Below are 13,660 nucleotides of genomic sequence, written 5' to 3' on the forward strand. Positions count from 1 at the left end.
GTAGAATATTGGCTCACTACATTACGTACTGCGGCCTATGTAGTTCACAAGCTACTTAATTATAAGTGAGCCTCTAGATCAGGGGTCCAAACTTATTTGGCCTGTTGCCACCTTTGCATGGTGGGGGAGGGGGAGAATGACTCGGTCCCCCCCCCTCCGGAAATTACCTTCTTTAAATGAACAAATAGAAAGAGCCCCCAGTTGTACCGGAGACTGCTAACATGCCCTCCCCCCATCACTCCAGCACCGTAGGGGACGGCATCGCTCACTTTGGGAGTTGCTGCTTTAGATGGTGACTCACAAATCTTATTTTATCCTCCTGCATGTAAGGAGAGGAGGGGGTTGTGACATTCTTAAGCTAAAGCCTAATGACATTGCTATTTGATGTTTTATGATCCATGATAAGTATGATAAATTAGACCAAAGGAGGAGAAAAATCAGCCTGTTTTTCAGTGGTTTTGTTGTCCTAAAATCAGAGTTCCAGCTGCTAGAAGGTTCCTCAAGAGATGATGGTATTTACTTTTCATCCTTGTCTTGCTGGGACAGAAACTGATGTCAGAAAACAGAAAGTCCGCGATGTGTAAAGCTGCGTTTCCCTGGAGCCTGAGATAAGGGGTCCCAACCTTTTGGATCCCCTCCCTCTAAAGTTCCCTTTGTTTGGCTTTTGTATTTGTTTTTATTCCGAGGCCATACCCAAGGGGCTCAGAGCTTACTCCTGCCTAGTTCTCAGGCATCCATCCTGGTGGTGCTTCGAGGACCATACGCGGTTTCAGGGGATTGAACTGGGCCAGCTGCATGCAAGGCAGGTGCCTAATCCCCTAATCCCACAATATTTATCTGACCCAGATGGCCTTTGGAGCGAGTTCCGTGTTTCCTCTGTGCAGGGGAGGGGGGCTCTTTTCATGAAGCAGCTCTCCTTTGCACGTGACTGGGTTTCCAGGAAGAGAGTGTTCTGGGGCAGTTCTCACTGATAGCTGTATCTGCCCTGCAGAAAAGACGCTCCGGACGGCAAGTGAAGCGCAGAAAATACAACGAGGACCTGGACTTCAAGGTGGTGGATGACGATGGGGAAACGATCGCTGTTCTTGGGGCCGGCCGGACGTCGGCCCTCTCAGCTTCCACACTGGCCTGGCAGGCGGAGGTATGGGCTCTGGATCGGGGGGGGGGGGGGGGGGGGGCTGGCTTGGGGGGAGACGGTCCCATTGGCCTGTGGGACGGAATAGTTCTATTACCCTTGGCTAAATGTGTGTTCGATGATTTTCACTGCTGCTTATGACCTTCCTGTACCCTGCTTCCGCCCCTGGAGTAAAGTTGAGGCCCCCGTCAGCCCCACTCTGTCTCCACCCTCTCCAGTCCACCCACTCAGTTTTTTAGGCAACTGGCCTTTCTCCGTTTCTCATTACTCCAGCCGGAGGACTTGCGGTTCCTTCTCACCTGCCGTCCCTGCTCCCTGCGATGCTCTCCTTGCCTGCTTTAGGTGCCGCTCACTGTGTCTCAGATGAAAGGGCCTCTCCTCAGATGGTCTCTCCAGACTCCTGGTGATTTTTATTGTAGTTTATAGGTAATGCGACACCACTTCCACTACCCAGCCGTCGCCACACTCCAGGATGCTTTCCGGACCCGCGCGGCCGCCACGCGACACATCATAAGACACTAAATACCCATCTTCTGGAATTGTCGTACCATATTTGATAGGGTTCAAATATGGTAACACCTACAAGGGTGATTAGAGGTCACCCCAAAAGCCTCTATACCTCTTGGAAAGACTGGCAAGCTACCGAGAGTATTCCGCCCGCACGGAAGAGCCTGGCAAGCTATCCGCTGTGTATTCGATATGCCGAAACCAGTAACTACAACTGGTCTCATTCACCTGACCCTGAAGGCTTCACCGACATGGCAGCACTGAGAAGGATGAGAAAGGAGAGGCCGACAAAATCTCAAGGCCGACCTAGGCTGCCACAACGAAGGAAGACAAAAATGATCGTCTGTACTTTCAATGCACGTACGCTAGCATCAGATGCATCCATCGAGGACCTGATGGTACAAGCGCGAATGATCAAGTACGACATCATTGGTCTGACCGAGACAAGAAGGCACGAATCTCACCATGCCGTTTTCGACACTGGAGAAGAATTGTTCCTCGGAACATGCGATAAAAGAGGTGTTGGAGGCATCGGTGTCCTTGTCAACACAAACTTGGCCAAGAGCATTGATTCATTCGAATGCCTAACAACCCGAATTGGACGTTTACATTTGAATAGATGTGGCTCACTGCCTGCAGTTTCTATCTTCATTGTCTACGCACCAACATCTCATTATGATGAAAGAGAAATCGAGAAGTTCTACATGGAGCTAGAGAAGTTCTATAAAGAAGACCACACCTTCTACAAGATCATTGTGGGTGATTTTAATGCCAAGATAGGACCGAGAAGATCAGCTGAAGAACTTCACATCAGGACCCATGGCCTAGAATGGAACGAACAGGGTGAGAGACTGTTAGAGTTCATCATGTCGACCAAGACCATCCATGGTAACTCACAGTTCCAGAAGGCAGAATCTAAACGATGGACATGGGAGTCTCCCGGCGGACGATTCCACAACGAAATAGACCACATCATATTCAATCGACGGTTTTGCCTGACTGATGTCGCTGTTGTCCCAAAATTTCGAACGGGATCGGACCACCGTCTCCTTCGTGCAAAATTCTACTTCACAGAGCGGGGAGAAAGAGCTGCAAAGTTCAAAAAGAGAACTCCCAGAATGACCACCAACTGGGAACTCTTTGGTACTATTGCGGCAACATGGGAAGATGCCATTGTTGACAACATTGATGAGGAATATGATCGACTGGTTCAGCACCTCCATGAATGTGCGAGGAACGCCAAGAGAGAGATAGCCACAAAAAGTCGCCTATCTTCGAAAACTCTTGAGCTAATTCGCCAGCGTGGTTTGGTGCATGCCTCAGGTAACCGCAAGCTAACGTCCGAGCTTGCAAAGCAGTGCAGAGATGCGATCAAGGAAGACCTCAAAGAGAGAAGAGCAGAAGTACTGGTAGATGCGGCAGAAGCCGGGAAAAGTATTCGTAAGGCCCGCCTGTCCTTCGCCAACTATAAGACCAAGATGACTGCCCTCCGACGTCCTGATGGATCCATCACATCCTCCAGAACGGCAATGGAGAGGATTATCCATGACTTCTACTCAAATCTCTTCGATAGCCATGTCCACTTGCCAACATACCAAATTCCACAGGATGGGTATGTTGTTCCCAATGTTCTCCCCTCCGAAATCCGACACGCCATTTCGTCAGTAAAGAAACAAACAGCACCCGGCCCAGACAAGGTCAGACCTGAACACCTGAAGAACCTGCCGTCAGTACTCATCAATACACTGGCTCGGCTCTTCACTCGCTACCTGTCTGAATGCAAGGTTCCGTCCCAATGGAAAACCAGCAGGACCGTACTACTGTTCAAGAAGGGAGACATCCATGACATTGGCAACTATTGCCCGATCTGCCTATTGTCTGTCATCTACAAGTTGTTCACTCGAGTCATCCTGAATAGGATTGGCAGAACACTAGATGAAGGACAACCATGCGAGCAAGCAGGGTTCCGCAAAGGATTCAGCACCATCGACCATATCCACACAATAACCAAGCTCATTGAGGTTTCTCGGGAGTTCAAGATGCCACTCTGCTTAACGTTCATTGATTTAAAGAAGGCCTTTGATTCTGTTGAGACGGAAGCGGTCATTGAAGCCCTAGCCAATCAGGGCATTCAAGCCCAATACATCAGGATCCTCCGTGAGCTGTATTGCGGTTTCACTACCAGGATCTCACCATTCTACAAAGAAGTGATCGTTGATGTCAAGAGAGGGGTGCGGCAGGGTGATACCATTTCACCGAAACTCTTCAGTGCCACCCTCGAGAACATCATGCGACGACTGGAATGGGAAGGAATGGGAGTGAAGATAGATGGTCGGCAATTACACCACCTCCGCTTTGCTGATGACATTGTTTTAATAACACCAAACATCAGCCAAGCGGCACAAATGCTGGCCGACTTTGACCGTGAGTGTGGAAAGGTAGGACTACAGCTGAATCTTACAAAGACAATGTTTATGAGAAACAGCCTTGTTCCTGACGCCCCATTCGCTCTCAATGGAACGACCATCTCCGAATGCAACAGCTATGTGTACCTAGGTCGAGAGGTCAACATGACAAATGACCTGGCACCCGAGCTGCGCAGGAGGAAGAGAGCGGCTTGGAACGCCTTCAAGAACGTCGAAGAAATAGCTAAGAGGACAAAGAACCTCCGGCTCCGGGCACATCTCTTTGATTCCACTGTTCTTCCTGCATTAACATATGCCTCAGAGACCTGGGCCCTACGCAAACAAGATGAGAACGCCATTCAGGTCTCCCAAAGAAGAATAGAAAGAGCTATGCTTGGAATATCACGTTTCACTCAAATGAGAGAAAGAATCCGGAGTTCTGACATCCGTCGACGATCAAGGATCAGGGACGCTGTCTCATTTGCCAAGGTGTCGAAAATCAGATGGGCTGGTCACGTAATGAGATTTAAAGACGACCGTTGGACTAGAGCTGTTACTGATTGGATTCCACGGGATGTCAAGAGACCGCGTGGCCGCCCACCTACCAGATGGTCAGACTTCTTCCTGAAGATCATGAACGATCGGTTTGAGGCCCTTCATGTTCCCGGAGTGAACAGATGCCATTGGGCTACACTAGCACGCGACAGGGACAAATGGAGACGTTACTGGCGCCCGCTCGAGCAAATCGATGACTAACGGGAAGTTAAGTGATTGATAGGTAATGCGGTTACAGGAGTGTGAAAGCTTATGGTTTTGCTCAATCATTGCACCTTCACCACCATCTAAGTCCGAATTTTTTATTTTTTTGGTGGAAGTTGGGTGGAGAGGTGAGGCACCCCTGGCAATGCTCATGGCTTACTCCTGGCTCTGTGCTCAGGAGTAACTCCTGGACCATAATGCAATACCGGGATATAATAGTTGGCCACTTTGTATAATCAGTGCTTTGCATATTCTCTCTCTCTCTCTCTCTCACACACACACACACACACACACACACCCCACTCTGTCTCTCCCCCTCTCTCGCCCCCTCCCCCCCATCTCCCTCCCCTGATTCTTATTTAAAGTAGACCCTTGCACCTCACCTCATTCTAATGGTTCTCTGTTTGGGAACAGAGAACAACTACAACTAGTAATTGTGTTCAGATTTCATTTTTTTCTTTGTCTCTCTGATTAGAATATAAAAGTCTGTACATAGTACATAGTAAATGATTGCTCAGTGAATGAAATCATGAAATCATGAGAACTAGAATTTATAGTTGGAACTTGCATTCGCAAATGTGTGTTGAGAGCCTACTGCTTGGAAGGCCAGGTGCTGGGATATACTCATCTGAGTGTCACCATGGCCCCTTTGTCCAGGGAACTCTAGTTAGACCTGCTCAGCTGCACAAATAGTTGTGAGAAGGGGAGTTGCGTCTAGAGCTGTAGGACGTGATGCAGGACCTGCAGTCCTGGCTCAGGTGTTCACGTGTTTTGACTGCAGAGGAGTGAGCAGTAGCAGGCGTTGCTGGGTTCAAGCAGAGAAGCAGGGGGCGGTTCCTTCCATTTGGCAGCTGTGTCATGGCAAAAGACCCTGATGCCCAGCTTGAAAGGCCACGGGCTGCCATGTGTGAAGGAGGAAGTTTCTTCCAGGGAGCTCATGCAGGAAAATCAGAAGCCGAGGAAGAGCAGGCTGCGCGTGCAGAAGAGCGTCTTCGCCAGCAGCACCTCCGGGACACAGGCTGTTTGTTGTCTCGGTCAGCGCTGACCTGGCAGGACTCGAGCTCTGCCCGTGTCGCAGTGGCACTCACTGGTGCTTCTTGTTTCTGCCGGACACCTGTGTGACTCGTGGAAGCCAGGAAGGCTTCATCTCTGTAGACCACCTGACCTCCAGCTTACAGCATCCTCACGTGATTTACAGTATCTTTCGCGCTGCGTTTCCCTGAGAAACAGACTTGGGAGGTTCCCAGCTCATAGAATTACAGCGCAGCAGTAGAGCAGGGACTGGCTTACACATAAAAGTTGATTTCATGTCATTTGCAGAAGGTTATCTAACCAGTGAGTACTAATAGGGAAATTGATTTGCTGTACTGACATCATAGTTCTTCTCACGCCAACAGTGAAGAACAGCCCTTGAGATGATGCCGTGAGGTGATTGGATTCTATTGCTTTGGAATTGGTTTTCCTTCTTGAGAGATGTGATGGTGGGTTTGATAGTTAAAAGGTGCTGAGGAATTTTATCTTTTCGTAGTAGCCAGATACATAACCCCAGTTATTAACCGTATTTCATCTGTTGTTATGACTTCTCCCCTCACACCTGCATGGCAATTTTAGTTGATCTGGCACAAATAACTTAGAACATTTTATATATTATTTTAGCAAAGCTCTTTTTGTCATCATAAGTGTACAATAGAGCGGGTTTATCTATTGTGAAACATAAGAGAGAATCTGAATCTGCATTTATTTTACCACAAAAATTGCTACTAAATCAAAGCAAAAAAAAATAAAGAAGAAGATTGTTCATGTGGTTTTGGTGATGAGGATTTGGAAAAGCAGCTGTGGCTTTGTGGTTATAGCTGTGGCTGCAGAGCTGGGCGGGGCCTGGTTGCAAAACTGGCCAGGCGGACTGTGAGGGTGCAGTACTCCAGAGAGCCCTCGTCGCTGCACACAAGCCTGTGTCATATGCTGAGCATCCTGGGGAGGTGTGAACAGAAACTTCCGAAGCTAAGGCAGAGCTTGAGAACTGCGCATTTCATCTGGGGATTTTAATCCTCAAGGCATCTTTTGGCACAGAAAACTTCTGGAAGAGGAGGTTGATTTTTTTTTTTTTTTTTTTTTTTTTTTTTTGCTTTTTGGGTCACACCTGGCGATGCTCAGGGGTTACTCCTGGCTCATGCACTCAGGAATTACTCCTGGCGATGCTCGAGGGTCCATATGGGATGCTAGGAATCGAACCCGGGTCGGCCATGTTGGCTGCATGCAAGGCAAACGCCCTATACTGTGCTATCGCTCCAGCCCCCAAGGAAAAGGAGGTTTTTCGTTCTGTCCTTGGCCCCAGGTTTTTCTAATGGTGCCGCTTGGGCCCAGAAGGGCGCATGGCTGGTCCCACGAAGGCCCAGGTACCACCTCTGTCCTCTCTCCTTTTCTGTGTCATCAACCCTCACCCCTCTTTGGCTGCACCTGCCCTGCCAGTGCTCAGCGATCACCTCTGGCAAGACTTGGGGCACCATGTGGGGTGTGGAGAATTGAACTGACGTGAGCTGTGTGCAAGGCAAGTGCTGTACCCATTGTGCAATCTCTCTGGCCCCTCTGTGCCATGTCTTAACCATCACATCCATCCCCGTTGTGTGCTTGCTGACGCCTGTCCCAGCCTAGATTGCAGTCTGGCTTCAGACGGGTTTATTTAGAACAGACAGGCTTGGGTCACAGCACACATTCATGGTTAGATGTACTATATGGGGCACAAGTCATAGTCCCCTACAACAGCTGCAGTGGTAATCAGTGTACCACTGATTATAGATCACCAAAACAGGTATAATAATAATGTTTAAAATAATTGTTAAAGTGATTTGTTTGTGGCTAGGACCTCTCTCATAGTTAGCTTCAAAACAGAACAGAATGATTACTTGAGGTTGGGATGGATCAACCTGAAAATTTTTCTGAGAAAATTTCATGTCTTTGACATGAAAGTGAATGAATGAAAATGGTCTACTTTGTAGGATAATATGAGAAAATACGAGTAGTTGAGAACAGATGGTTGTTATGGAAGTGTGTTTGGCAGGCAGTTTCGTTTATGTCTGTCTGTATCTGTATACAGTGAGTGTTTATACACACACGATCATACTTAGGCACAGTTTTTTTGTTTAGGAAAATGCTACTCCTACCCTATCTTTTTATTAGGGTGGACTAAACCTGTTCTTATTATTTTGATGATAGCCACCGATGTAGATTTTTGTTTGTTTTGTTTTTGGGTGATACTTGGCAGTACTTAGGGCTTACTCCTGACTCTGTGCTCAGAGATTACTCCTGGCAATGCTTGGAAAACCATATGTGGTATTGGGATTGAAAACAGGTCAGCCAAATGCCAACGCAAGTACCCTGCCCACTGTACTATCTCTCTGGCACTGATTTTTTTTGTTTGGTTACATTATTGTTCACTTCTCAAAATCAAATTTTATTTCACATTCCTTATTTTTTTGTTTTGTTTTGTTTTGTTTGGGGGCCACAACCACCGATGGGTTACACTCAGGCTCTGACTCTAAACTCAGGAATTAATTCTGGCACTGCATGGGATGTCAGAGATTGAACCTGGGTCAGCCGCATGCAAGACTCATGACCTATCCACCGTACCATTGCTGTGGCCCCAAATTCCTTAATTTTTATTTGAGACTGTTTCACAGTGAAACTTTTTGTTTTTTGTTTTTTTTTTTTGCTTTTTGGGTCACACCCGGCGATGCTCAGGGGTTACTCCTGACTTTTGCACTCAGGAATTACTCCTGGCAGTGCTCGGAAGATCATATGGGATGTTGGGAATCGAACCTGCAGCGTACAAGGCAAACACCCTACCCTCTGCTATCGCTCCAGCCCGCGAAGCCTATTTTCAATCTTCCATCCTTAACTATATTCTTTTTCATCCATGTATTAGCATTGCCTTGGATTTGATTCAGTTAAATTCCCTGAAAAATGATCAACATCCCCTTAAGGGAAGCTTTTTCAATCCCTTGTGGTTGGTGAAAGTAAGAGACTGTTTGAGGCAGTCTGGTCATGAGGAAGAGAACCTTTTCAGCATGTATGTACATATGAATGCTTGCTGATCTCCTTTATAGAGACTTGGGAGTAGTTAGAAATAGTAGTCAGCAATAAAGAAGTCTAATATGGATGAACAAACATCTAATTCAGACGTGACTTCATTTCCAAAGCCTCCCCTCATTTTCCCAAGTGCACTTACTTTATCTACCCATGGGGCTTATTTTGTACCAAAACATGCATGTTGTATTGCAAAAACCTCTTAATATTATTTATTCAGGAAGATTTATTAAGCACCTGATATTCCAACGGCTGTTCTGGATGCTGGAAAGCTGAACAGAAAGCAGAGACAAAATTCTGCCCTGATTGGGACAGCCAGTGGTGGAGATACGAGCACTTACCCATCTGGTCTCCCGGTGGGTGGCCAGGAAGCCAAGCTGAAGGAGAGATTGGACCTTAAAGCTTTGCCTGTATCAGCTGACTTGATTTGGTCCCATCCCTGCATATGGTACTCTGAGGGCCTCCAGGACTGCTGCCTGTGCACAGAGCCAGGAGTAAGTCCTGAACACCTCCAGGAGTGGCCCTTGCCCATCAACTGCCCCCCCCCCAAACAAAAACAAAATAAACAAAAAACCACCACAGAAACTGTCAAAGGACAGAGAAAAATTTGGAGGAAACTAGCGATAAATCAATACAAGAAAACGATGTGATATTTAATAGTTGTAAGTGCTATGGAGGGCTGGAGCGATAGCACAGCGGTAGGGCATTTGCCTTACAAGAGGCCAGCGTGGCCGACCCGAGTTCGATTCCTCCGCCCCTCTCGGAGAGCCCAGCGAGCTACTGAGAGTATCTCGCCCACATGGCAGAGCCTGGCAAGCTACCCATGACGTATTCGATATGCCAAACACAGTAACAACAAGTCTCATGATGGAGACGTTACTGGGCCCGCTCAAGGGCCCGCTCAAGGCCCCGCTCAAGTGCTATGGAAAAAAACATCAGCATAAGAGTGGTGTGGATTTAAGGAATGAGGGTTGTAATTTTATTTGGGACAGTCAGTCGGCCTCAATATAAAGATCACATTGAAGCAAATCATTAGAGGTAGAGATGGAAGGAGGAAGAGCCGTCTAGACCAAGGGAGCAGTGGGCTGTGCTGCTTAAGGTCCCTGAGGTAGGAGCATGCTCACTACATGTGAGGAAGAGACTGGAGATCCAAAAGTGCTGTGGGAGAGGAGGCTGCTGCATGTCCCCAGGTAATTGTTGCACCTTCTTGAACCTTCTTTGTTTCTGAATGGAAAGAGGAGGCTGTACGCATTGTAAGCACTGAATACTATCTTAAAAGGGGCTGTTTTCAGTGTTCTGCATAGTGGGGCAACAGTGAGAGCCAGGAGACAAGTGAAGAGGTAACTGGTTATAGTCTGGGTGAGAAAGGAAGGTGGGCTGGGGCCGGAGCGATAATACAGCAGGTAGGGCGTTTGCCCTGCATGTGGCCAGCCCGGATATGATCCCCAGCATCTCACATGGTCCCTCTGAGCACGGCCAGGATTAATTCCTGAGTGCAGAGCCAGGAGTAAGCCCTGAGCATCGCCGGGTGCTGCCCAAAAAGCTGAGGGGGTGAAAAGAAAAAGAAAGGAAGTTGGGCCATGGTGGCAGAGGCAGGGAATGAATGAGAAGGGGCTGGGATTCTAGGCACATATTGAAGGTGGAGCCAACAAGACTTCCTGGCTAATTGGAACTGCACGTTGGAGAGAGAAGAGAGGAGCCCAGGGTTCTGCCAAGAGTAATTTGAGTTCTTGGAACAGAGGTCCCCAAACTTGTTTTGGCCTATTACTCCCTTTTCAGAAAAAAAAAAGATTACTCAGTCCTCCGCTGCAAATCTACCCTCTTTAGTAAACATACAGCATCTTCCACCCCAGTTGTACCCAGTGCCAGGGGTGCATATGGTAATGCCCCCATTGGGAAGAGCCGACTCAGAAGGCCTTAGTAACCCTTTAGCACAGTGCTTGAGGAGGGGAGTCAGTAGGCAGTCAGGAGAGGGATGGTAGGCTGATTGGGAGGTCAGTTTAGAGCATCGCCATGGAGCATGTATTGAGTATCTTGGAGAAAGAGAAATGCCAGTAAAAGTGTCGAGAATTAGATACGTGAATCTATAACACAGCCAGAGTTTTTCTGAGCTGCATATGTAGATTTCAGGAGGTAAGAAGCCAGTTTCTTAGCCAAAAGATTGATGGAACTCGCACAGTGATATGATACAGGAGACCAAAATCCCACCTGGGAATGGGACCTGTGACCTCCCCACCCCACCCCGCCCCCAACTCTTCCTAAGAGAGGGTTCTAATTTGCTCCGAATGAGAGTGAATTTGGCTTCCTGACTTGAATATTCCTCTCTAGGGAACGTAGAGTAGGAGATGGATCAAGGCTTACTAGAACGTCCCGTTCTGATTCTGCTTGGCCCAGAGGACCACCCCCTCTTCTCATTTCTTCAGAGGAAATAGGAAGCGCCTGTGATGATATTATTTAGAACTATTAGGATTCTTCTAACCATAGTAGCCAACACAGAATAAAAAGATTTAGACCTTTAAGGAAGCTAAAGAAAATGACGACAAGCCAAGAGAATAGACAAATAGTAGAAACAGTCTCCAGAAGATCCGAACAGTGGCAGTTAGGAATGGACTTTCACCGTGATAGGCTCGGAGAGCTCTCACTCTGAGGAGCATATGCAGGCACGATGGAGGCCAGGGTTGGATCCCCAGTACTGCATGGTTCCTCGAGCACCAAGCCGGGAGTAGCCCATCAGGCGCACCACCTGGAGCTAACGAACAAAATTAATAAAATAATAAAGTAATTTGTGTTAGGGGCCAAGGAGGGAGTGCGGAGGTTAAGGCATGTGCCTGGCCTCATGTGATCCCTCCAGCATAACTGCATGTGGCCCTGAACCTTCTCCATCCCTCAGCATCACAGATCATGAGCAGCACTACATCCTTGGTTCCCTTTCATCAGCACCATCCTGATCTGCTGCTAATTGCTGGGAGCTCCCTGAGTATCACTTGGATGCTTTCCCCCATCCCAAGAGAACTGATAAATCTGATTTAAAAAATAGAGGAAAAGATGGACCAAATGAGCTTTAAAGTAAGAATTCTAACAGTTTAATATAAAAGTAATCAAAATCAAAATATGTCTTGAACTGAGAATTTTCTTTGTTTTGTTTTTGTTTGGGGGTTACACCCAGTGATGCTCAAGTGTTACTCCTGACTGTGCACTCAGGGATCACTACTGGCAGTGCTTGGAGGACCAGTGGGATGTCAGGGATTGAACCCTGGTGGACTGTGTGCAAGGCAAACATCCTACTTGCTTTTCTACCCGGCCCCTACATCTCAGTTGTACAGGTTTTAATTTTTTTTAAATTTTTACAATTTAGAACATTTTGGCCGAGTTTAATAGATTGATATAGCAGATAAGATAACTTGACAACAGAGCAATAGTAAATTTACAAATTAAGCACAGAGGAAAAAGAATGGGCTACAATAGATCAAAGCATAAAAGCATGAGAGATAATTGAGATATAATTAGAAGCACTAATATGTGTCTGCTTAGCCACGAGGAGAAATTGAATAGGGAAATGTTTAGATATACATTTAATGGCTATGAATTCCCACAGACTGGTAGATTCAAACAATAGATTCAAAGTCAGTTAACTCACAACCTGTAAAACGTGAAAAAGGAAACCACACTGAGGCTTATCATAAGTTACAGAAAATCAGAGGCTGAAAGAACATCTTAAAAGTTACTAGATAAAAACTGATAGCTAATATATTAAGTGATATAATATTGAATGCTTTTCTCTTCCATTTGTGAGAAAGAAAACGATTCCACTATTTATATTCAAAATTACACTGACTACTACAATAAGGGGGAACATTTTTTAAAATTGAGAGGGAAGAGAGAGGATTCATTATTTGCAGTGAAAGCACAATGGATAGAGAAAATTCAATAGATTCTGTAAACCATTGGAATTAATAAAGTAAATTTCACTAAGTTATTGGATACAAGACAGTCTACCCAAGAAATTAATTTTATTTCTATAAACTGGAAACATGAAATCAAGAGAGGAAACTTGTAAATGCCATTTATAATAACAGAAAAGTATTAGAGACCCTGATAAGACTCTCAAAAGATAAGTCCTCAATATGAAAAACATTGCTTAAGGAAATTGATAAAACAAATTAAGCATATATTACACATGTGTTCAGTATTGTTGACATATCCATAATCCACTTTAACAAAAATCTCAGCACGGTATTTATCTGTTTGTGGGGAGTTTGGGGGCTGTGCCTTGCTGTGCTCAGGGATTATTTCTGGTGATACTCATGGGACCAAATTTGGTGTTGGTGATCGAACCTGGGTCAGCTGTATGCAGGGCAAGTGCCTTACCCACTGTGCTAATCTCTAGTCTCTAAAGCAGAATATCTTTTTAAAAATATAGATGGAAGACAAGTAATGTGGCCATATGAACAAATATAACACTGGGGCAGAAGAAAACTTCATTACTCACTCATAGTAGAAGTATGACTTCTACTAGCTTGGTGTAGCTATTAGCATGTGATATGGTGCTAGTTTGAATTGAGATGCACTGTAAACATAGAGTATACATACAGTGGATTTTAAAGACTGAAAAAACTTACAAAGATGGTATTATTTAAAATTACATATGAGGCATGCTGAATAACCTTGGTGACAACCAAGCTTCCTTTAGTAGGTTACAAATACATAATAGATTGATTGTTACATAGCAGTTCTGTTCATCAAAAGGCACATTTACAGATTGAAAGCCAAG

At 46.0% G+C, this 13,660-nt stretch overlaps 1 protein-coding gene across 4 annotated transcripts in view; it reads left to right on the top strand.

Moving 5' to 3' along the window:
- CHD6 (chromodomain helicase DNA binding protein 6) overlaps positions 1 to 13,660 on the top strand; it is a 196,248-nt gene that overhangs the window by 79,840 nt on the left and 102,748 nt on the right. For all 4 annotated transcript variants that reach the window (XM_056122088.1, XM_056122086.1, XM_056122089.1 and 1 more), the window contains one exon: positions 992 to 1,141. In XM_056122088.1, the coding sequence (XP_055978063.1) occupies positions 992 to 1,141 (150 nt within the window). The remainder of the gene's footprint in view (positions 1 to 991; positions 1,142 to 13,660) is intronic.

The sequence above is a fragment of the Sorex fumeus genome, unplaced genomic scaffold, assembly GCF_029834395.1.
Source record: "Sorex fumeus unplaced genomic scaffold, SorFum_2.1 ptg000044l, whole genome shotgun sequence".
NCBI lineage: Eukaryota > Metazoa > Chordata > Mammalia > Eulipotyphla > Soricidae > Sorex > Sorex fumeus.